The 25,194-nt window shown below is 51.9% G+C and overlaps 1 protein-coding gene across 4 annotated transcripts in view; it reads right to left on the reverse strand.

Annotated features, from left to right (window-relative positions):
- Positions 1 to 359: 359 nt before the first annotated feature.
- Positions 360 to 25,194, reverse strand: part of SLC29A3 (solute carrier family 29 member 3) — a 42,787-nt gene continuing 17,952 nt past the window's right edge. Inside the window, exons 3-7 of one of the 4 annotated variants that reach the window (XR_009701645.1) lie at positions 18,109 to 18,191; positions 10,912 to 11,138; positions 6,833 to 6,995; positions 1,822 to 2,839; positions 360 to 851 (exon numbers count right to left, since the gene is read on the reverse strand). Coding sequence is in view for 2 of the 4 variants with exons in the window: in XM_061197478.1 (XP_061053461.1) it covers positions 2,188 to 2,839; positions 6,833 to 6,995; positions 10,912 to 11,138; positions 18,109 to 18,191 (1,125 nt within the window). In the remaining 2 variants the exon portion in view is untranslated. Of the gene's footprint in view, positions 2,840 to 6,832; positions 6,996 to 10,911; positions 11,139 to 18,108; positions 18,192 to 25,194 lie in introns of all 4 variants that reach the window. The other 3 variants (XR_009701646.1, XM_061197478.1, XM_061197490.1) reach the window with 3 other exon arrangements.

Here is a 25,194-nt window from a genome sequence, read left to right on the forward strand (position 1 = left end):
CCACTAAAGTGAGCAACAAAGAAAAGTGGGCAAAAGCCTGGATAACCCTCCCACCAGCCAAGCAGCCGGCCCCTCTTCCGGCAGCGGTCGCAGCAGCACAGCTGGCACTGACCGAGCCCGTCATCTCCTCAGCTCCCCACGACACTGCATCATCACGCTGGCCACCCTCTTCCCCATTCACTCCACGCTAATTCCAAATCAACTCACTAACAGGGGAAAGCTACCCCCCTTCAACACAGCATGCGAGACCCCCACCCCTCCTCCTCTGTTAGCTCCAGGGTGGTCCCTACCCCTGAGCTCAGACTGCTGTTTTACCTTAAAACAGACATGCTGCCCATTTATAAGATACCTGAGGTTGAGATGAGTCACCTCACCTCCCAGACAGATGCCCCAAATGATCAACAGCATTGAAGTCAGTGAAAAAAAACCAAGGGGGAGATTTCAACTTCCTGCAAGGGGAGGGGAGACTTTATTTTTAAAATAAAAAAAATTTTTTTTCAAGTATCAAGTTTCAGGAAACCTTTCAACGGTGTCCTCTTCAATTCTCTCGCCAAAGAGAGGGAGTGTGTATCAGCCGAGTCGGTGGGGAAGATAAGCTGCTGCCACTGGGTGGACTACTGACTGCTTCCCGGTTTAATCAGCTGTCCACAGGACATCTCGGATCCGGTGCGCTTCAGAGCAGGAGCCGGTTGATTCACGGCTCTCAGGGTTGCCACTTTTCGGGGCAAGCTCTGTGCTTCCTGCACAACTCTTGAGAAAGAACTCCTGGTCTGATCTAGTTCCTTCCTCTCTCGGATTCCCATGTCAGCCTGCTCCCCCAAGGAACAGCCTTGCGGGAGGCTTCAAGGAACCTGAAAAAATATAAATTACTACTCATGTCAGGTAATCACAAGTGTGTGCGGGCCTCAGAACCTGAGGGTTGCCTTTTGAAACAACAGCTTCAAAATATACGACTACCCAGAAAAAACCAGGACAAAGCAACACCTAATTCTGTTGACCAAAGCTTCAGAGCTCAGCTGATGTTCATAATAAACCAACCTAGGAAGGTGAAGGGGCTACTGGCCCCCTCTGGACACCCTCTGCCCCTCCAGTCCAGTCTCCATCTTCCGCCTGCTCCTTGGCTGTGACTCAGTCCACAGGGGCGTGGAGGAGATGGACGGGAGGAGGGAACATGCCTCGTGTCGGTCACAGCAGGCTAGACGTGTCCCTCCCTTCAGTCCTGGGGTAGAACAGCCTTACTATTGGGTTGGCCAATGTCTTACGGAGAAACCCGAAAGCACTTTTTGGCCAGCCCAATACTTCTGGGATATAATGCATAACCCCTTAGGGTTCCTACACCCACTCTTCAAATATCCTTAAATTACTCAATTTGAGTATGCTGTTTCCTGCCAAGACCCTAAAACAGCCACCAATAAGGCTTTCATTAAATACCCAGGTATTTATTAGGCCCTTGCACCAATGGCCTTGACATATTGTAAACATGGACATTAAACCCTGCCCTGACCCAGGCCATAGACCACTTTAAGCATCCCTGTTTGAAATCCAGACCTGACATGCTTGGTCCTGGGTACAGCAGGGAGGCCCTCTGGAGCCCATGTCCAGGGAAGGAAGGGCTCCTGGAAGGCCTGTCTTCCCAGGGTCCCCAGTCTGGTTGGTGGAAAGTGGGGGTCTGCACAGGCTTGGGTCTTAGGCCTGAGGACTGGCCATCCCAGGGGGACCTCCTCCGGGTAGGGAGGGCTAAGGAGTCTCGCATCTTGCCATCAGCTGGAAGGAGCGAGGCTGGGAGAAGGCAAAGGGCCTGTAGACGGTCTTGGCACTCACCCTGTAACAACTCAAGAGCCGAACACTGGCAACACTTTCCCCAAGAGGGAATAACAACAGGCAGAATGTACCCATCGGCAAGGAGCTTTCTGTGTAACTTGTAACTGTGTCTTATTCAGGTGTCTTTGGTCCTCAAAACATCTCAGGACATCTGTCAAAGTATCTGGAATGTCTACCTGGTCCTGGGGACAGCACTGGTCCCAGCTCCCTGGCAGCAACGAGGCCCGGGTGTGCTCTGTGCTCTGCGCTCTTTAGAGCCCAACTCCAGCCCTTCCTGCTCGCCGCCTGGGCCCTCCTGGCACTTCCTGCCCATCTTGCTGAGGCTCCCAGGCATCGCACAGCACCGAGGTCTAGCCGTCACCCCTCCTAGATGAGGTGCACGAGCAGGGCAGAGCACGCTGAGCCGAGCACCAGGCCCAAGCACATGTAAAAGGACATCACCACCCCAGTGGCCTCGGCTAGCTCCCTGGGCACGATCTTAGGCCCATAGATGAGAGCCAGGGTGCTGAGGTAGCCGTTGCTGAGCCCCAGCAGAGAGGTGAAGAGCACTGGGTACACGTCAGACTGGAAGACCACCGCCTGCAGGTGGACGCGGGGCTGGTAGTTGCAGAACACAAAGAGGGGGACGAGACAGGTCCGGAGGAGCACGAGCCCGGGGAGCACCTTGCTTCTGGGCCCTGGAACGTGGATCCAGGCTGTGATCTGCCGGCCGCACAGGTCGGCAAAGTTGTACAGGAGGAAGGTGGTGAGGGGCACAAAGAACTTGGTGCTCCACGGCGAGCCCGAGCCCTTGCTGAGGGACTCGATGTTGCTGGAGATGGCGGGGAAGACGAGGCTGGTGATGAAGAAGAGGTAGATGATGCAGAAGCCCAGGCCTGCAGTCTTCTTCAAGATGGGGCGGAGGGGTGGTGTCTGGGAGTCGCTGGATCCAGGGGCCACCAAAGGGGGATTGGGGGAGTCCTGGGGCAGCTGCTCTTCACCAGAAAACACAGCCGGCCAGACAGGCCTCATATAGTACCTGCAGGAGAGAGGCTAGTGGTAAGAGGGGCTGGAAAGCAGGGTCACTCGGGATTTTCAGATTTTCAGGGGGTCTTTAGGTCCAGCATGTACCTAAAGGATGCCCTCAGATGACACGTGTGCTGCAGGGTGGCCAGAGGGAGGCCTGCACAGTCCCCAGCCTTCCTGTCCCGGAGCTGCCTGTAAGGCTGGACTCCAGTCCATTGTTCTGTGGTGCTGGCCATGCCATGAGCAGGGAGAGAGGAAACCAGCACTGACCACTGCACGGTGAGCCTGGGATCCAGTCTTCACTCACTTATTTTTGTTTGGTTTTGGGGGTGGGGAGAGGTGGAGCTAAAGTAGCATTTATTCTTCAAATATAAAAGTAATTTAAAATCTTAAATTATAAAAGTAACACATGCTTGATGCAATAAACCCAAATAATACATAAGAGGAATGATACAGTAGAACAAGAACTCTCACCTCCCACCTCTGGTCTCACTCCTTAGAGGTACAGATCATTAAAAGTCTGGTGTATATTGTTCCATGCATGTGCAAACACCACACACACACAGCTATGTTTCTTACGCAAAAGTGGGATCGAACTATACATATTGTAAAACTTTTTGCAACCGTATAACTAACATAATATAAATACATTATATAACTGCCTAAATACATGCATAACTATTATACATAAATGTATACACACAATTGCCCAAAGAAGAGTTATCTTGTGGCCATCCTTTCACACAGGGACAGACAGCTCTGTCTCTGTTGCTGCAGAGTATTTCACTGTATGGATAGACAATTTAACTGCTCCCCTAATGCTGGACATTTAGGTTAGCTCTAGTTTTTCTCTACTACAAATAATGGTGCAATGAATGTCCCTATACATAAATCCTGGCACATATATACTAGTATTTCAGTAGAGCAGATTTCTAAAAGAAGAACTGCTGGATCACAAGGTTTGTACTTTTAAAATTTTGATAGATATTGATAAACTGCTCTCCAGATAGGTAGAACCAATTTATCTCTGCTTTGTACCACCTACCTACCCTAACTAAAGTAACCTAACCCTTCAATCTCCATGAGAGCACCTGTTTCTCTAAAAAAAACTGACCACAATTTATAATCATTGTGTTGGTTTACTGGTTTATCATCTGTCTCCTTCAATAGAAGACAGCTCTCTGGGGCAAAGACACATTTGGCTGTTCCCAGCTAAATCTCTGGGCACAGAATAACCCTTCAAAACATAATTGTTGAAAGAACTGATAAGCCTATAAAAGTGTCTTTTCCCCCATATACTCAACACTGAATATGATCAATTTTTTCAATTTCTGCTACTCTGACCAGAGTAGAAAAGGCTTGGGTCTCGTTGCATTGCTGTGTGACCTTTCCTGAGTCACTCAACCTCTCTGGGCCTTGGGTGCCTAAAAACCAGGAGACATGGGCTGACTGTATTAATATATCTCAAACAGAAGGACTGGTGTGGGGCCGGGGAGAACAGTAGGTTGGTGATAGCTGGGTTCTGGTTTCAGCACTACTTCTGCCTCCCCACTGTGACCTTAGGCCAGGTACTCCCCTCTCGGGGCCTCAGTTTCCTCCTCTGTAAAATGGAGGGGTTCTGTAGCTGTAGCTTCTGAGATCCCTGCCAGCCTTCACATCCTAAGAGCCTACATACTGTCCATGAGCGAGTCAGTGGGAGGACTCCTCCCCAGAATCACTTTTCCATTTAATGCTGAGCTGAGCACTTCGGCCTTGAACCTTGCCTTGTTTCCCAATCACTATTTAGAGAAAGGACTATTCTTACTTCTGCTTCTACTCAGCAATAAGTCCTTGCCTTAGTCTGCTCTGAGGAAGCTTCCCACCAAGTTCTTCTGGTCAAAGCTCTTCTTCATAAGTTCTTCCAAATCTAACTGCCCCATCTCACCCGACCGCAGTCAGCAGCTTCCACCACTGCGTGAGGCTCAGTTCCTCCTGAGTGGGATGGGGCAGCCTAGCCCAGCCCTCCTGGGTGCAGCACCTGTGGGCTCCCTTTTAAGTAAGATTTAGTTTGAGCAGCCCTGGGAGCACAGCTCTAAAGCTCCATCCTAAGATGGGTTTCTGTAAACCCAGAAGTCTTGACCACTATGCAAAGAAATAGAAACTTCCATGGGCTGGCATAGCACTAGATTGTTCTCTTGTCTCACGTGCTCAGCTGGAAAGGATTTTGGCTTGCTTAAGTGAGACTGAAAACTAGGGTGACCACCTGTCCTGGTTTGCCCGAGACTATCCTGGTTTTAGCACTGAAAGCTCCCGGTCCTGGGAACCCCTGGGACTTCAGCCCCAGGCAAACAAGGAAGGTTGGCCACCCCGGTGTAAACAGCCCACGCGAGGCTCCCTGAAACAGGACACAGGGAAACAGCAGGAGTGGTGGGAACCTCCTGCCTTCTGTTCACTGACTCAAAATAATTTAATCAGCAGCAACAAGGTGTCAGGCAGTATATGAGGGGCTGGGAGGACAGCGAGCCAGTCAGACCGCAGGAATCACAGGGACATCATCGTGGAGCACAACTGGGTAATTTCTGACGACAGCCCTGAAGGGGCAGGGAGGGGGTGGGCAGACTCAGGTCTGTAGCCACCTGGGGTACCTGGTGTCATCACTCAGTCCCCTTTTATCCTCCTGAGGCCTCGGAGGCCAGCTGAAGTTACAACAATCCTCTAACTGGGGAGAGCAACCTGCCCCGGCAGATTCAGGATTCTGGTGAAGGCAGGGGGCTCTGGGGATTAACGAGGCGACTCTCACAGGGACAGGAGTAGTCAGTGGTGAGGAAGGGCCTCGCAGTCACAAGCCAGGGATGCAGCAGGATGCAGTGGAAATGGTGCAGCCGGGAAACAGCTCCAGGTTCCAATCCCCGCCTATGACTCACCAGGTAAGAAACCTGGGCATGTCTGTTAACTCTCCAAAGCCTCAGTTTCCTCATCGGTAAAATGGGAAAATACAGTAAAAACTGCACAAGGTTGTCATATATCCTAAGTGAAAAAAATGGACTGCTTAGCTCGGTGCCCCCCACACCAAATAGGTTCCTGTGGATCCGGCAGAGCCAGGACCCACGCTCTCCCCCAGCTCTGCGGCTCACACGCTGTGGGACCACAGGCCAAGCACCTGGCCTTCCCTGTCTCCGTCTAGTCACCTGTATAATGGGGAATATAATTCCTGCCATTCCTATATCAAATACGACAATGGCTATGAAAATGCATTGAAAAGAATAAAAAGCAAGAAAAAGTCATGGGTTGTTTTTTAAAGAGCAGCAGGAAGCAAAAAAGAAAAAGGAGGAAGGAGAGAGAGAAAGCGAGAGAGACTAAGGCAAGGAAAGAGGTCCTGCAGGGTCGAGAGAGGCCCCAAGAGACAGGGGTTAGAAACAGAGGTTTGGAGTTGGGCTCGAATGCTGGCTTTGCTGCCGACGGGCTGTGGGACTCAGGCAAGTAATTCAGCCTCTCTGAGCCTCATTTTCTCATGTGTGAATGGGAATAATTACGATAAGTCACAGTGCTGCACCCCACGAGAAGCGCGTGTGTGAGCGTTAAAGGAGAAGCCCCATGAGGCCGGGCTGAGCACACAGCAGGAGCAGGGGAGGTGCTCAGCCCAAGGAGCTACTTTCCATCATTATCTTCCCTCAGGTCCCACTTCCGCCGCCTGCCCGCTCTGACGGAAAACATGCAGACTCCAGCTGCTTAGCTGCTTAGCTGCTTGGGGCTGCTACGCAAAGCCAACTTCTCATGTCCAACGGCCCAGCCAATTTACTGAGCAACGACTATGAGCCAGGCACAGCTCGCGGCATGGGATACAGCAAAGAACAAAACCCACACCATTTCTGCCCTCAGGGGAGGTCACGCTCCAGCGGGGAGACAGGCAGTAAACCAGGAAACGAACATGGGCTCTAGCTAGAGGACAGAAGAACTCAAGTAGACAGGATAAAGGTATAAGCATACATAAAAGAAGGATGCCGCAGAGAGCTAGCGCGGGCCTCACCTGGCGTAGTCCAGCCGCGGCAGCAGCAGGTAGAGCCCGATGCAGAGTGCCAGGAAGACGTCCGCCGTCAGGAAGAAGGCCAGGGTGCTGTCCGTCACGTCACTGGCCCCCGCCAGGTCTACCAGCGAGGCCACGGCACTGAGGGTGCCCCCCATGGCTCCTCCTGCGGAGAGCGTGGGACACCCCGCAGACGGTCAGGGCGGGCCCATCCTCCCTGCCTCTCAGGCCCGCCCGCGCTCTGCTCCAGCTTCACGTTGTCCCTGCTGAGAAGAATGCTGCTGTTCTCACAGTATGGCGAGGCCTTGGCAGACCCGGAGGGTCCTGCAGCCGTGAGCTTTCTGACTCTAGGAGGGTATCCCTAGCCCAGCTCTTCTCCAAGGGGCATGGAAGAGGCTGCTGCCTGAGGAGGCAAATGGCCTCCAAGGTTTCACCCGCATCCTGGTTTCACCTTCGACCCTCGACCCTCCATCTCTCTTTATTGCCCTTCTGATGGGGTCAGAAACTTTAGATTCAGGGGTGGGACATCTCAGAGAGCTCCTCTCCCTGCCCTGGGGTCCAACCACCCAACAACCACACTGGGAAAGAGGCTCCGGCCTGCGGGCAACATGACTTCTTGGGACCAGAGTTTGTTCATCTGTAAAATGGGGACAATGACACCTGCCTTGCAGAACAAGGACTGAATGAGATGATGTTTAGAAACAGCCCAGCACACAGCAGGCTTTCTACAAATGTCAGTCCCCTTCTTCACCACAATCACACAGTCACTTCTGGGAAGCAGGGCATGTGTCTTGCTTCTCTGTTGAACCCTCACAACCGTGGGTGGTCAACTGGTACTGGCCACGAGTCACAGCTTATACATGGTCACGTGTGAGCAGATCATTACTCCTCTCAGCCTGTTTATTTGCCTGGAAGATGGGACTCGTACTTGTCCTGTCCCTCCCACGAGACCACAGTGGGATGGAAATGGAAACAGTGAATGGAAAAAACAATGAATACATGGACACATCCAATAGGATCAAAACAGTAAGTGCCTGTGAATACAGGATTGCCTGGCTGCACGGATGGATTTGCCTGCATTAGAGGATCAGGGTACTGAGTCTCAAGGAGGCAAGAGGGCCACTGACTGCAAACAGCCAACTGGTCCGTGTGGGCACGAGCTGCTTTGTCATTACTTGGCAGGTCTGACCAGGCACCACTTCACTGCCCATTGTTGCACAGAGCAGAGGTGGGAGAGGGACAGTTGGGCCCTCGTCCACCACGATGCCCATCCTCACTGCCTCACCCACTCTCTGCCTGACACCTCTGTGGCTCTGCCAGAAACAGTCCACGGCCCTTTTTCTCTCCAACCTTCTCAATATGAGTTCTATTAGCCTGGGTGGGGCAAGAGGTTGGGATTTGAGAGGAGGGTAAAGAAATGAAAGTTAGCATAGTGATGTTTTAATTCTAGCACAGACTCTAGAATCAAAACATCTGAGTCCAATCCTGGCTCTACCACTTCTACGTGTGTGAGCTTCAGCAAGTCACTTAACTTCTCTGTGCCTCCGTTTCCTTATCTGTAAAATGGGGATGTTAAAACCCACCTCTTTGGGCTGTTACGAAGATTAAGAGGATCATTACATGGAAAGCAGGACAGCGTCTGGTACTGAGAAGTGCCATATAAATCCTCTCAGATTCCCAATTAGGTGTTTGGTTATTTCTGTCCTTCCTACATCAAAACAGCAACAACAGGGTAAACTCTTTGCCAAGAGGGTGCCAACTTCTGAGAAGCTGTAATCCCCACCTGGGTGATTTGTAAGAACTGGAGTTAAACTCCGTAAGACATTCCCTAGCTGCCCTGAGGAAGAGATCTTAACATCACTGCCTATTGATTTTCCTCTCTCTCTTCCCAACTTGTAGAGAATTTATAATATTATCATCAACAACAAACCAGGCCTCGGGGAGCTCATCCTTCATGACTCCCTACTTTTATCTCATCAGTTATGGAAATACATGCAAATGAGGGACTTAAAAAAACACCAGTACAAAACAAATGAATTGTTCCTCAGATGTCAACACACACAGAATTCACAGATGGGCTCCTCTGGACGAAAAACAACGGGGGCTGGTGAGTGGCACTGAGGCCTCTGGAAGATTGGGACACCTCGAATCTTCCAGGGTGACGGGTGCCCACTGGGAGCTGCAAACAGTGGTGACAACGGCTTAGGGCCCAGGGTAATTAATACTGATGTGTGAGTACTAGATTTCTCCACTTTTCAAAAATGGACTTTCTTAAAAATGCACGGGAGAGTCTCCTTCTCTGGAAGGTTCGCAGGTGGCCAGATGAACCTGAAGGGCGCCTTGCCAACATATCGGTGTGCTTGGTCACTGGCTCCTGGAGAGATAGCCAGCAAGGTTGTTATATTGAAAAATACATCCTCTAGCAGGATGGAGGGAGATGAGGGGACAAGAGACCAGGATGACAGAAGGGATTAAATCCAGTGTTCAGTGGCCACTTCCCTCAGCCTAGGCATGCCCTTCTTGAAGGACTGCTAGGGGCATATTCATTGTACTCAGGAAACTTAGCGATGGGTCCACTTTTATTTTACTTTACGCCCAAGGGTTTCTCTGAGGATACAGCCAGAAGCCTAATCTTATATCAAAAATGGCAAACAGATTTGAGCTCACATCTGAACTCTGATCTGTTGACAGTAAGTGTCAACCAGTGCTACGTTGAGAAGGATTTAGACGCTTAGGAGGAAAGATACAGATCGATTAGTGATGTCTGGCACTGGTGTGAGAACGGGGAGGAGATATACACTTATCCAGGTATTTGTCATCCCTGTCACATACTACTTGGCATTATCAATTAATGGGCACAGCGCAGATTCTTCGCAAAATGCTTCTCAAGTGGGCAAATGCTTACTGCACCCCTTCACACAACATGGACATGCAGAGACACTGAACAGAGCAGCTGAGCTCCCAGTCTTGCTTTAAGGGATGGTGGTCTCCTGGGAAAGCACAGATTCTTCCTGACCCAGCTCCTTTTTATCTTGTTGAGACATTTGGGTGAGAGAACAGAACTGCTAAGCTCTAGGCAACAGGCTTAGGTTAGGATCAAAATTTTAGTTAAAGGGGTCGGCCCAAGTCATGTCAGCAGCCCCGTAAAATGCCAAAGTTCAGGGTAACAGAGGAGTTTATTACTAGGCTATCAGCTCCTGGGAGGCTGAGTCTTGTTCATCTTTGAATCCCTGGCACATAGTAGGTCTTCTACAAAATTACAGAGGAAGAAAATACAGATAGAGGGGAGAAAAGATGGAGAAAAGAAGGGGGAAAAAGTAAGGGAAAGGAAAAATAACGAGTAGGAAAGGGGACAGGAGAAGGGAAAGGAGGAGAGGAGGGAGGGAAAGAGAGGAACACTGGTTCAGGGAATGCACTTGGTAGGCAGACTGTATTTTCCAAAAGGAGCTGCAACTATGTCTCCCCTCCCATTACAGTATGATTTTCATACTCACCCACTGAGATATGTGGGTCTGTGTTTTCTTCCCTTGAATCCAGGTAGGCTTATGGCTATAGTGGAAGTGCCCCTAAATGTCTTTCAAGGCTAAGTCATAAAAGGAAATAATGCTTCTGCCTGGGCCTCTTGGGATGCTTGTTCTTGCAACCCAGAGGCCATGCTATGGGGAAGCCCAAGCAGCTGTGGTGAGGTCCACATGGAGAGAAACCCTGGCCCCAGCCCCAGCCCCAGCTGAGCTTCCAGCTAACAGCCAGCACCACCACACCAGCTGGGTGAGCACACCATCTCGAAAGTGGATCCTCCAGCTCCAGGTGAGCTATCCTGGCTGATGCCACGTGGAGCAGAGGAGGAAAGCTGTCCCTGCGAACTTCTACCCAAACTGCAGATCCATGGGCCAAAGAAATGATTCTTATTGTTCTAAGCCACTAAGAAGTTTTCGGGTGCTTCGTTACACAATAATAGATCATGGAAACACAACTAACACTCATTTCTTTTTCTGGAAGGGCTACCACATGCTCACCTCTGGCTCCTTCAAATAACCCCCAAGTAGACTGACCTGCTCAGCTGTCTGGACCCCAGCTCTCACCTGATATCAGTGCCTGGGAATTCCTCATGGGGAAGGAACCAGTCATGCCGAAGACGCTGCTATTGAAGATGGTGGAGGAGCCACTGAGGATCGCCATGCAGACGATGGTGATGGCGAAGAAGCTGTGGGTCCAGGAGGAGGTGTCCACCTTCACCAGCACGGTCATCACCACGAAGATGGCCAGCATGACAGTCAGCGAGGCCAGCACGCGGACATGAATCGGAACCCTAAGGCGAGGATACCAGAAGCGGTTAGAGACCCCCTCGGGCCTCCCATGCCAGGCTGGGGTTGGCGAACATTCTTAAGGGAAGCAGGTGTGCTCAGTGGCTGGGACCGTGCACTCTGCAGTCAGGAGGCCTGGGTCTGAATCTTGCCTTCCTGGCTCACAGTCCTGTGTGGACTTGGATTAGGGACTCTATCATTCTGGTTTCAGCTTCTGCATCTGTACAAAAGAAAGGAGAATCAATCTACCTGAAGGTGTGCTTGTGAGGATCTCTGGGGGGGAGTGTATAGAACCGGGCAGCAGTACCCAGCTCAGGGCAAATGCTCTCAGATGCTCCTTCTTTGCATCTTGCTGTGAGGTTCAAGGACAGGAGATGAGGGCTCTTGAGGCAAGACCCCTGTTCCTCCTGCCACGGGGATGAGCTCCCGCTGGCTTTGTCTAGTGTTTAAACAGAACAACCACCCACTGGGATTCCTTCCCCCAAAACTTAGCAGTGGCAGGGAGAGAAGGGAGAAGAGAAGAAAATCATCACCAGCACTGTCGTCATCAAAGCAAACACTGAGATAGTACTTCATTTGTGCTAGGTACTCTTCTAAGTGTTTTCTAAATGCTCACTTGTTGAATTCTCACACCAGCTCCACAAAATAGGTATTCTTACCTACCCCACATATACAGATAAGGAAACTGAGGTCACAGAGGCTAAGCAACTTGCCCAAGGTCAGTCAGCTGCTCCCACATGTGCTCTCAGAACAACACTCTACTGCCTCCCTGGGAATGAAGGGAATATGGGTGGCCCAGAACAGGTGGCCAGGGCAGAAGGAGGCTCCTGTGATGGTCTCAGTTGTCATGGGCAGCAGCTGACGCCAAGCTAGAGCCAGCTCCCCCCATCCAACCCCACTCCTGCATGTAAGCCTTACACCTCTCCCAGCCTCCAACCTGCCCAGACACTGTCCTGCAGGGAGAAGCAGGGAAGCCTAGCTCTCTGTGAAACTGCATTTTTATTCCAGGGAGAGAGAACATCATCTAAAGAGGCTGTTTAAATCATCAGATTAGACTAAGCTTTAAACCAGATTGGATGTTTAGTTAATTTTCCTGCTAACCAGTGGGTGGCGGCTGGGAGAAAATCCAGATTAGTTATACACAAATTTCTTTTGGATAAAAAAAGAAAGACGTGAAATGTAGAGAAAAATATATACATACATAAAGAGGTGTGAAATGATGAGCATGAAAAGCAAGAAAGGATTTTTTCAAGGTGTTTTTGTGGCCCCAGGCTAATTTGAGTTTCCTTCCTATCCTTGGCTGAAGGGAGAGCAGGTGCTGCCTGGGCTGTGTCAGGGGCAGAAGGAAGCCCGAGGAAGTGAAGGGGTAGTTCAAGGTTGTGGTGTGAGGAGCTGGGATGAGGACCCAGGTCTGCTGAGCCCCAGCCCATGGCTGTCTTGCTAAGGCACGTCCTCTCTGGTATGTTCATTCCACAAATACACTGGCCAACTACTGTGTGTCCAGCACTGGGCTGGATGCCCGGGACACAGGACAGATGAGGGACAGGCATTTTGTTCCAGTGTGCAAAGTGCTCCATCAGCAGGGCCATAGGGCATCCTGGGCACATCTGAGGGGCACGAAACCCACTCTGGGCATCTCATAGGTTTTTTGGAGGCGATACCTAAGCTGGAGTGTAAGGTATGTCTGGATGTGAGTGCACATATCTTGTGAGAGAGAGTGTAGCACACTCAGGGAATTAAAATGGACTCTGGCTGCAGGTGACACTGAGAGCAGAGGATACCAGACAGACATGGAGCCCCACCCTGGAGGGCCTAGTCCTACTGATAAGTGCCAAGACTTGATCCTCAGAGTGGGGTGTGGAGTGGGCATGCAGGCTTTGTCTGCCAGCATCCCTCCCACCAAGAGCACTCCTTCCATGCCAAGTTGTCCTGCGGAGGTGGACAGTCATACTGTCCACACCAACCCATCCACAAATGAGGGCACACGACCTGGTCTGGGGTGATCAGAGTGTCCCACCCATACCTCTGGCCACTGGATTGGGTTAGGGGTTAGCATGTGTCCTAGGCAGGGCCAGTCAGTCATCGCTGGGACTCAAAGGTAGAGAGAAGCTGGGTCTCTGCCAGGACTGTGTCGGGGGCTGCTGGTCCGTATCTGGCCAGCTGCATGGGGAGAGGTCACATTTGAGATGAAGCCAAGTAGGCACACACAGAACCCAGGGCCGGCGGATGAGAAGGACGTTTGTACTCCCCTAGATCCAGCAATGGAGGCAGCCCTGACTTTAATTTTCTAGGGAAAGAATGAGAAAATCCTTTTTGTGTCTCTTTCCTTTGTTACCAAGAGTGCCAACCAACACGTAGAGGCACATCAGGGTTTCCAGTTGGGGAGCGACATAGTCAGAGACTCCACCTCTGAGCAATGGGTGCCCTGCCCTCCTGCCCTCCCCTCTTACCAGGAAGCAGGCTGCAAGTGACAGGTGATTGATTAACACCTCCCAAGAACAGCCTTCAGCCAATGATGGGGAGGTGGGTGGATAAACACCCCAGCTCCCACCCCTTCAGGTGTGTGTTCCACACTGGCTGCCAGAGTTCTGAGCAGCTGAAGCTCAGTCACCTTCTATGGGAGCTGGCTTGATAAGGCTTCCTTTACTGGCTGCCATTCCTTCCCAGTCTCCCCCCTTCTCCTACTGTGGCCACCCAAATAAACTACCTGCACTTGAATCCTTATTCCAGGGTCTGTTTCTGAGAAACTCCACATCAAGACACATCTTCCCAGGGTCTGCAGGGGACTTGGCCTGGGCAGGAGCTGGTGGGCAGTCAGGTGAGCAACTGGACCCCAGGGGCCCCTGAGTATCTATTTTAAATGCACACCAGGTGCCCTGAAGGCTGGTGGTCAGGCCTTACTCTGATGCTCAGGGTGATGCTACATACTCAACCCTGTCACACAGTTCCCCCCACAACTCTCTCCCAGGAGCTGGAGCTTCCCCACCCACCCCAAAGATAAGAGCCACAGGGGCACAGAGCCTGAGTCCAGAGACAGAAACCCTGCCAACTCTGCCACCAATTCACTGTGTGACCCCAGGCAAATATTCAACCTTTCTGGGCCTCAGTTTCCTTGAAAAAGAAGAGGTGGGACAAGAAAAAGCTCAGGTTTCTTCCAGTTTATGCTTCTAAATCTGAAAAAATTCAAGTGGAAAGGCTGGGGACTAATGCCCCAAAGTTTTAGCAGTTCCTTGGGGCAAGAAGAAGGCAAAGGACAGACTAGGAGACATGAGAAGCAGCACAGGGACAGGGCCCCATCTCGTTCTCACCCCCAGGGCTGGCATAGGGCCTGGCAGGCACCTGGTAAGCACCTGCTGGATGCACAAATTGATAACTAAGGGGTCCCAGCAGTGCACGCTGGGCCTCAAGCTCCCCTTCACGCTCTGCTTTTTGACCCCCTCAGCATGGCAGGGAGACAGCTGGAAACAGCAGCAGCGATCCCAGCCAGCCTTGGGAATGGCCTCTGTCTCCAACCACCTCCTCCCAGATGCAGCGCAGGAAAGGTCCACCCCAGGAATGCTGCTGGCATCCCAGAAGCTCTCTGTGCCTGTCAAAACAAGGTAAGTAGTTGCTTGAAGAGGAAAGTTGCTTTGGAGAGAGCTGGGGGACTTCTTACCCAAGCACCCCCAGGGCAGGGAGAGGAGGGCAGAGTGCGAGAGGAGGAGGTAAACACCAAATGCATTACAAAAGCAACGCAGCTGCCAACTCTGCCTCTGCTCCCCCGTCACACCCCTCACCTGCACAGGTCTCCTCCTCGCCAGCTAACTGCCAGCTGCAGAACCCATTCTCAGCTGGACCTTCCCTGCAGGGGCTCCAAGCCCTCAGGGATCTTGCCTGGGGCTATTGTCGATGCTTGTAAAGCTTTATAAAATGTGCCCCGTGCAAGTCCACCCCACATGCACTAACGGGGGCACACTGCCTTACTCTCTGCTCCTTCCACCTGGACAGCAGCCCAGGGGGTGGTAACACTGTTGGGATTTTAGGGAAAGTCTAGACAAGTGCTGCCCTAGGCTTGGTGGCTCTGCTCTGGCACAGGGGACGTCTGAAGTGACAGCTCCAGCCCTGGGACCCTGGGGCAGGTCATACTGACATGAGATTCTTAGAGAGGGCTGCCAGATGTACCCAGGCTGCCAGCTTCCCTCCCTTGCTCACGAGGGCTCAGGACCCCAGGGGACTGATTTCTTCATAAGTCTCCAAAATGTAAATCCTCCTCATAAGTATTTATGATGCTACAGATTTAACATAATAAAACACTTGGCGATTATGGATGAGCCAGTTAGAGAAAGCCAGGGTTCTCCAGGAGGGGAGAAAAGGGGACATTTCAATCTCGCACATTAAATAAAAAACAACTTAGCTCCAAACCATCTTCCCACTGTCCAGAAACAGACAGAGGCTGGGAGCATTTTCCACATGGCCCTCACCCCTCTCCTGGAGCCGGGAAAGGGCACAGGCTGGCCCTGGGGTGGGCAGGACCCTTCTGGAGGATGCCCTGTAACACTGAGCCCTCAGAGCCAGCTCCCAGTCATCCTCGGGAGGGCAGTGCCCACTGCAGACAGACCCAGACCTTCTTCACCACCTCCTTCCCTCCAGTAGCCTGAAGCCAGGGCAGAAATGGGCTCTCACTTATAAGGTCTGAGATGCGGCTCTGGCTGCAGGGAGGGGTCCCGCGAAGCTGGAGAACTAGGAGGCAGGTGGCCCAGAGGTTCCAAGCACGGATGTGGGGGAAGAAGGGTCCCAGTTCCAATCCTGGCTCCAACCTCTTAATGGCCACATGACCTTGGGCAGGTCACCTCTGTCAGCCTGTTTTCCCATCTGTAAAACAGGGGAATAAATTTGCTGCTCTTGGCCATTGCAGATTAAAGGAGAGAATGCCTCCAAGGGCTATGAGTGCTCAGAATGCTAAGTACGATGATCAGAGATTATTCGCCCAGGGCCCTGAGGCTGGGCCTTCCCTGCCACTGCTATCCCTGGTCCCGGCTGGCTTCCGGCCTGCTGGACCTCACGACCACAGAGGGGGCAGTGCCAGGTAAGACGCCAGCTCAAGCCAGCCCTTCCTGGCACTGTGGTCCTGCGCACATCTCCTGACCTCCACTTTGGACAGAGGATCATGAGAGGGGCCTGGAAAGGAGAGAGGGCGGTGAGAGGCCGAGGGACTGCCCACCGCCATGGCTCTGTCACCTCTTCCTTGTCGTCCTCTTCTTGCATGCCCTTCCTTTCCTCATGCCTTCTCTTCTGAGTCACTGCCAGGGACCCAGCTCTGCCCTGCTCATAACTCCATTCCCTGCCTCCTTCTGGGCGGGATCTCTGGAGGCTGCGTTCCTCCTGCCAGGACACTGACCGTAGCCCCGTGTGCCAGGGACAGGCATGAGCAGGCAGGTTAGGGGCCAGCTGGCTTTCGGCCCCCAGGCCATCTCAGACCATTCTCCCTCTTGCTCGTCCAGCCTTCACTTTGGTTTTAAGAGGCGTGCAAAATTCTTTGACATTCCTTCCATTGAAAGGTGGGGTCCCTGGTCCCTTAAAACTGAGTGGGCAGAAGGGACAGTTTGTGACTGCAGAGACTAGGTTACCAAAACCATGCAGCTTCTGCCTTGCTCTCTTGGAGCGCCTGCTCTTCAGCCACAACATGAAAAGTCCTGCTACCTGAGGCCAACCTGCGAGAGACCGAGGGGAGGGACAGAGACAGAAAGAGAGGTGCCCCGCGGAGGCCCCAGCTGTCTACAGCCGCATGAGAGAGGGCCAACCAGAGCTGCCGGCTGAGCCTGCTGACTCCCAGAACCATGAGAGATAGTGGTAGTGTTTTCAGCCACCATGCTCTGGGATCATTTTTCTGCAACAACAGATCATTGGAATAACCCCACAACAATAATATGTTTGGAAAGACTGGTCTATTCAGGCTTAGCACACCTGAGGCACATGCGCTGCCCTCTCTCCTCCTGGACTCAGAACAGACATCAATAATCAATCACAGCACACACTCTGAGGTCAGACCTGCCGTAGAATCCTGTTCAAGCAGAGATCCAGGTAGTCACTACAAACTGAGCAGAGTTGGGTAAAACAGGTTTGCCACCAGCGACCTAAGGTTTCAGTAGGCCGTGCCCAAGAGATGCCCAAGTTTCTGAATCACAACGTAGCTACCTTTATCAGCTAATGATAGCTTAGGGGAAATGCAGGCAAAGTAGCTCAGGCTGTTACCCCTGTAAACCTAAATGGAGAACGGATGCCACCAGTCACCCAGTGGGGTGAAAGGGCCACGGGCTATCTCCTAAATCATTCCTTCTCCCACAGTGCATCCCACCCTTCACAAATGCTGTGTCAGAAGTCACCCACTGACCACCCCCATAGGTGGTCAACTCATGAGCTGCTGTTACCAGCTTGGCACTGAGCATTGGGTGACCCATTCCCATATAGTGAGAGCCAGGGTGGGGTGCCAGCCTCTTAACTTCCGGCTCTGATTTTTTTTTTTTTTTTTTTTTGGTCACTCCACGCGGCATGTGGGATCTTAGTTCCCTGACAGACCGGGGATCGAATCCGTGCCCCCTGCGTTGGAAGCACAGAGTCCTAACCATTGGACCACCAGGGAAGTCCCCAGGCTCTTAACTTTCCACGGCTCTCAGAAATGCTTGGAAGACCAGCCTCCACAAACCTTGCTCCCCGGGCCCTACCCACCATCCGTGGTGTCCCTGCGGCCCAGGCAGCTGTTGACAGTCAGCTCTGACCCCATGTGGCAACGTGTGGCTCCCTGACCGGGCATTCCATAGGCAGGGCCCCAGGTAACCGATCTGACTCTCAGTCTTCATGGAGGAGTCTGAACTGCCTGCTTCCTACTTTAGTGGATACATTTAAGCCGTCAGAAGAGAAGCAACTGTGGACCAAAGGGGAGTGGATGAGGCTGGAGGTGAAGGTCAGGGGCCTGGGAGAGGGAGGAAAGCGGCCTACCTGTTGACAAGCAGGAAATTCACCAGGAGGCACAGCACGGAGGGTACAGTGGAGGCAACGGCCAGGTAGCTCTCAAAGTAGTTCTGCAATCACAGAAGTGAGGAGTCCGCTGAGGTCACTCAGGATGGAGGGGAGGGGCCCCACCTGAGAGCACGCACAGGGCCCCTCTTGGTGGGTCTTCTCCCCACTGTCTTTAGACACCTACGAGTGATGGGTAAGTCCACCCCAAGATGGCATGGTCTTGCCCCATCTCTAACCTAAGACCACTCACTCGGTCACACAACAGACACCAGCAACGAGCTGTGCTAAGTTCTGGGGACATAAGGAAGGGTAGGACTTTGTCCCTGCACTAACGCTCTGCAGCCCATGCTCCCACCCATCCTACCTGTTCCACCCACGTCTGAGGCAATGGAGACAGGACTTGACGTATGTTTACAAAGAAAAATTTTATCCTATCAGTCGTCTTAGCTCATTGTCAAATTTTGGAGATATCCAGATGGGTTTTGTTACGACTCATCCACATTCTCACATTCTTGCAACCAAGTGAGGCCTCTTAGAAATACATGGGGCCCTGATCCTTGCAGAGAAACTCTGTTCTGACTCTGGATTTGCTCCTTCAATAGAGCTGCTACCCAAGGTCAAAGCCACTTGGGGAAGTGGCTCTTAGTCTAGCCAAGATGAGGAAAAAGGGCATTTTCCTGGAAGTAGCTCGACAGTATTATAGACAAAGAGTGCATGAGACCACAGAAAAGACAAAGATTCCTGATTATAATGTGCTGCAACTTTCAGCTGAAGAAACTGAGTGGCAACTGTATGCATTTATCAAAGCTCAGGGAATTGTCCACTCACTAGGGGAGATTTTACTGAGTGTACCTCATCCCTCAATATACGTGTCGAACAAAAAGCCAAAACACTGGAAAGGCTGACACATCTTGGCTTTGGTCCTTTTATGTCAAACCGTGAGCCCCAGGTCAGTAATGACAATAGGTTCTAAGCCGTGAAAACAGCTTCCATGTATTAAGTATACCGTGTGCAAGTACAAGGGCTTTATACGAATGATATTCTTTACCCTAAAAAATAAAAAAGCTGTGAGTACTCTGGAAAGTTTACAAAATTGAACTTAACTGGGGAACTATTTTGAGTATGAATGTGCCAAGTACCAAGAACAATGTGTGCAAAAATCTTGCCAATGTGCAAAGAGCTCAGGCAATTGTAGGGATCTCTGCAGAGTTTAAGACATGCTTCTTCCCTGTTAAGAACAGGGTGTCCCATTGAGAGTGTAAGATAGAGTGTGAGGTTTTTTAATGTCTCAAAACACCATAGGAAGAGCTGTCAGAATTCTGTGGGGGGTTGTTGTCAAATCAGTGGTAGGAGCAGTGAGTTCTAAGGGAGTTCTGGGTAGGGGAGTAGGACGAGGGGGCTGAGTCCTGGAGAGAATGGGAATGAATATGGGTTTGGGGAAAAGATCCCAGAGGAGGCGGGATTTGCGTCAAACCTTAAAAGGGAGGGTAAGATCTTTTCTTTCTGGGAGAGTCTGATTGCAATGTGGAGGCCAAGAAAGAAAGATGTCATAATGGGCCACTTCTAGTCTGAAGCACAGACCGTTTCCACAGTCTGTTTTTAAGGCTGCAGAGTGCTTTGTGGTCTCTGAAATCCACACCCTGAATATAAGATTGTGATGGCCTTGCAATTAAAATGATAATCACAGCTACTGTGGTCCATCAACCATGAGCCTTAGAAATAGCCTTCCTCCTTTGAGGAGCCACCTCATTGTCCTGCCCTGATGGGTTCAGTGGAGCCTGGACTGGTCTGAGGCACTCAGTCAATTATGCCTTGACATAGTGGCTGGGCATAGGTGAGGCCAGGCAGGCGTTGGGCGGTTGGAAGCAATGGAAAAGGGCCCCAAGGAAGAGACAGCTGCAGGTGGGGGCCAGGACTGCCCCAAATCTGAGTTCCTCATGACAGCCTTCCTTCAGTGGCTGTTCATTTTGTGGCAAATCTATAAACGGCCATCACGTGGGATGCAGAAGCTCTGTCTTTGTTTTTTCAAGCAGGCTCAGGTTCCTTGAACATTTTAGGAATGGGGATTTTCTAGGTAATTGAATGTTCTGGTTTGTTGATATTTAAGCAGAAGAAGTTCCTTTTAATGTTGGAAAAGCTTTTTAAATATTGACAACTGGGTAAGGCTAGGACTCCCTTTCTGTTGATTGAGCCCATTTCTCTGCTTTACAAAGGGCACGTGGTGGGGGGCAGGGTGGGGCATGGGGACAGGGGAAGAATGGACTTGACCCTGGGTCATCTTTCTACTGGTTCAGATCCGGGAGCTGTGGCTGGTGACACAGGTGGACTCAGCACATCCCACAGAGCTTTTTTTTTTTTTTTTTTTTAAACTTAATTCCTGATATAAACATGTGGTGGTTTTTACTTCATTATTTGCTGCTTTTACTTATAAGCAGAGTTCTAGCAAAATGAGGTGTGGTGGGCAGGCTCTTAGGGTGGCCCCCATGATCCCAGCCTCCTGTGTTCATGCCCTTGTATCATCCCCTCTGCTGAGTGTGGCTGGGACTTGCCTGGACTTGCTTCTAACTAACAGAACACGGCAAAGGTGACAGGTATACACGATCATGTGGACAGGATTATGTTACATGAGATGGTGGTACTCATCTTGCTGGACTCTTTTTTTCCTCCCTTGATGGCTTGGAGAAGGCAGGGGGCCAGGCTAAGGGAACCCATGTGGCAAGGACTGCAGGTGACCCCTAGTCACTGAGAGTGGTTTCTGGCCAATAGCCAGCAAGAAACTGAAGCTCTCAGTCCTACAACCGCAAGGAACTGAGTTCTGCCAACAACCCAAGTAAGCCTGGAAGTGATCCTTCTCCAGTTGAGCCTCCAGTGAGACTGCAGCCTTGGCTAACCCCTTACTGCAGCCATGTGAGACCCTGAGCAGAGGAATGGGTTAGGCTGTGCCCAGACTCCTGGCCTACAGATACTGTGAGATAACAAACGTGTGTTGTTGTAAGCCGCTAAGTTGGTAGTATTCTGTTCTGCAGCAGTAGATTCCTATTTAGTGAGGGTTTGGGATAGCTGAGTTCCTAGTAACGGGGGTTTTTCTGAATATCGCAGCTTCCTGTTGCAATTTAAATTCAGTTCCTTGATGAAGGCAGAGACAGCTGACCATGATTTTATTCAACTTCTCGCCAGACATGAGGACCAACATGCCTGCCCACGAGGGGAAAGAAGGTTATGCTTGCCGACCACATCAGTCCCCCTAGCCTTTCCTCTCCAAATCCTTTGCTAAAATTAGGATCATTTTTGCAAGCAGCATGCACTGATTTCAAGAAACTGGATTTAGTTTACATGCCACCCCAGATCTGCTCACCTCACCTGCCCCTCAGGCCATTTGCCTTGCTACTTGGTCCCATGTGGTCATAAAGCCACTGCCGCCACCAGCAGGGGGGCCAGCTGCCAAGGAGAGACCCCTGAGCCTGCGTACTGCTTGGGCTGTGCTTGCAGAGGCTCTTGCTCCCTGGGTGGCTCTGGGAGGGGCCGGGTGACCCTCTCTGAAGGGTGGGGAAGGCAAAGCCCCACCCACAAGGTAGGCTTCAACCAATGAGAGGAGGGAGATGGGAAGGAGACTAGAGACACATTGCTTGTCTTTCCTTCCTCACCCCCCTCCACCACATCTGTTCTAAAATGTGGTGGCTCCACGTGGCTCCTCGGGGGACATCCCGTGTGCCTGAGGAAGCAGCTGTGTTTAGTTGCAAAGCTGTGGTCAGCGCAGTGATACCACAGCCTGTAGCTGCTCTCTTCCATTCCTGCCTCACTCCCCTTTCCCTCACTCTTACCTCCCTAGGACTGCACTCCCCATGGAGTATCACAGGTAAGGTGCTGCCTCAGGTTCCTTTCTAAGAAACATCCAACAGCAAAGCCAAAGCCCTATGTTCAATTCTCGATCCCACACATTGCAGACTTGCAGCTGGTACTCACTTCCTGGGTTCGTCTCATTTGCTTCCAAGGCCTGTTGAGGTTACCTTCTCCCATTTCACTCAAGGAAATGTGAAGACATCTGAATACTGGTTCAAACGCATTGCAGTCAGAATGGTAACAGTGCTGCCCCCTCCGAAGCAATCTGAAATCTCCATCCCACAGGGTGATTTTACGCAATGCAACGTTTGGGGATAATTCACACCATGGTTCACCTCCACTTGGGACTGATCCCTGAGAGTTCCCTCAAAAGGCTCTGTTGTTATTTATCCCACCAGGCACCTTGCAACAAGGCTGCAGCCTCTACCTCCAGAGGTAAACCCAAGGACACCAAGGACTCCGGTCTCGGAGGAGTGGAGGAGGGCAATGGCACTGGGCCCCCTCCTATGACAGTGGAGGCTGTGCTGTGCACAACCCCAGGGGGCACCAGTCACGTAGACGGCGATATGAATGGAGCTCCGCAGAGCTGTGCAGCATGGCAGCCCTGTTTACACAGCTCATGGGGGTCAGTTTGGGCCTGACATAATTGCAGGTGGGAGACCGTATCTGATTCAGGAAGAAGGCAGGGCTGGAAGGTGGGTGGATGTAGCAGGGCAGGACTTTATGAGATGATGAAAGGTCCCCAAGCAGGTTTGTCTGCCCCAGGAGGCAGGAGACCCAGAGGCTGGTAATCCCACAGCCCTCAGCCTGGCTGAGTGGCCACTGTCCATCCACATCAGCATCCCTTCCTGTTCTACCCACTCCTTTGTTCACTGAAGATGTGGCAAGCCCCTGTGTGCCCAACATTGTGCTGGTGGTTTAGCGTATAAAATAGAAAAGATAGGGTGCCTGATGCCCTTAGGGAGCATGTAGTCTGGTGCAATCCTACAGCTGTAGAACAATGGATACAAGGGATGGGAGGCGAGGGAAGGAGGGAGTTTGGGGGGGCTTCCCATAGGAGGCCATCTTGGACTGTAGCCTGAATGATGGGGGGAAGTTTGCCAGACAGATATGGGGAGGTGTTGCTGGTGGAGAGAGAAATGGCATTCCAAGAGGTGGGAAGAGCACATGCAAAGGCAGGGATGGATGCTTCTTTGCCACTTAGGACTCTAACCCCAGCTCATTTGTCGGAACAGACCACCCTGAGGCTTTCCTCAGCATCCACAGGAATCTACTGCACTGAGACAGAAAGGCACCCTGTGATCCATTCAATCCAGACACAGGGCCGAGAGGCAGGAATGCAGCCACAGCACCTGCCCCTCCCCCTCGGGGTGCTAAGGAGAGAGAGTGGCCCCACCATTCTGAATTCTCCAACTCAATGTGAGGCGAGCCCAGCTCTGAGGAACAAAGAGGAAAACTTCTGCTCCTTGAATGTCTAATCTAATCCCCCTGCCCTCCAGTATCTCCCCTGCACTCTGTAATTACCTAGGGCTCGGCGTCTGGCAAAGGTAACATCAAAGGTCCTCTTTGGCACTTGCCAGGTAATCCAATGGACACGGAAGCCCTGCAGAGTACCAGGTTATTGACGTTTGAACAAAACTGCTTACATGTGGCCTGCACAGACCCCAGTCCATTTGCTCTTAACTCAGCCTGTAAGAGCAAGTCAGAACTGGGATTGCCCCCATTTTACAGATAAGAAGCTTGAGGCTAACAGAGGTGGATGAATTGCACAGAGGTGCACACTTGGAGAGTGCTGGTGGCAGTATTTTCTGATGCAGGGCAGGGGTGGGATGGGGAGATCATTATCATCGCTCCACAAACGTAAGAGCCACTGTAGCTGAGGCCGCGTGCCTCACAGTCACACAAACCCAAACACCGTCACTGGGATTACAGCATGTCACTGGCTGCCCCAGAGGCCGGGACTGGCAGCCCACATGCCTTCCCAGCAGTGAGCTGGGACCAGCCCGCGGGATCAAAGGTTCCATCAGGGTGGCGTCTTCCCTCTGCCCCAGCCAGCAAATGACGGGGCTTGAGTTCTCCCCTCTGCCTGTTAACTCTCTCTTTTCCTTAAACCCCACAGTCCATTCCCTTGTGCATTTCCTCAGGCCTGTAGATCGGAGTAGCAGTAATAAGGGCAAAAAAAATAATAAAGATTGAGAGAAAACCCTCACTACTGTCAGTCACCGAAATGGATGGATACGGTCTGCTGATAAGCACAGGCCATGTGAAGGAGGACATTGTAGTTGGGAAGCACTGGGCAGGCTTCCAGCTTCTCTCCTGACCATGCAAACCCCAGCAGAACGCCCCAGGACAGGTGGGGGCGGGGATCAAAACCCAGAGTGTGGACAGAGCCCGCCCGGGGGCGCTAGGTGCCAGCGGCCCCCAGGCGGCAGGTCAGTGTGGAGCAGCCCTGTGGCTGGGGCACAGGGCATTGATCCACTTGCAGTGGAAAGGAAGAAACCATTTCCGGCCGTGACCCTCTAGCCCAGCTTGTGAACACCAGGAAGGGGGAGAGATGCTCTTCAAACACAATCTAAAAACCCAGCAGAGCCAGCTGGCCAGATGTGAGGCACATTTTACGTCGGGAAGCATTTCCTCTCCTCCACGCTGAGAGGCTCCATGCTAAGCATCTCTTCTGGAAGAATTTAATTCTGAGCTCAGAGTCCAGGGAAAGAGGTTTCTTCAGGCAGGGAGGCCCCAAAATGAGCCCGTTTATCACTGGCAGGCCCTGGGTAAGCTTCCTCTCCCCCGAATGCCATTTGCGCACTTTGAAATAAGTGCAGCAAATTAGTCACGAGCTGCGGCCAGCTAGCTTGGGGCCGGCCGCCCAGCGGCTTCTGAGAGGCAGCTTTGCATGGCCCCCACCTCAAGAGCACGGCGGAGGCAGCTGGGCTCCTGCCGGGCGAGAAAAAGCGATTCAAGCCTGGGGGGTGGCAGCTCGAGGCAGCAAACCGTTACCTGGATCACAGGAGCATGAAATTAGCAGCAGCGAGCAGGCTGGAGCCAAGAATAGCTTGCCGTTGCAAACTTGCTGCCTTCGGACAGCCCAGAGCTGAGTTCTGTGTCTGGGATGCTGCAGAGGAAGCGCCTCCACCTTGGCACTGGTCACAGTCACTCCTGGGCAGGCCAAGAAGTGAGCAGAGGGCCAGTGTCCCCACGAGGGGTGCAGGTGGCGTCCTGTCTGTG

Source organism: Eubalaena glacialis, chromosome 1 (genome assembly GCF_028564815.1).
Source record: "Eubalaena glacialis isolate mEubGla1 chromosome 1, mEubGla1.1.hap2.+ XY, whole genome shotgun sequence".
NCBI classification, from domain to species: Eukaryota; Metazoa; Chordata; class Mammalia; order Artiodactyla; family Balaenidae; genus Eubalaena; species Eubalaena glacialis.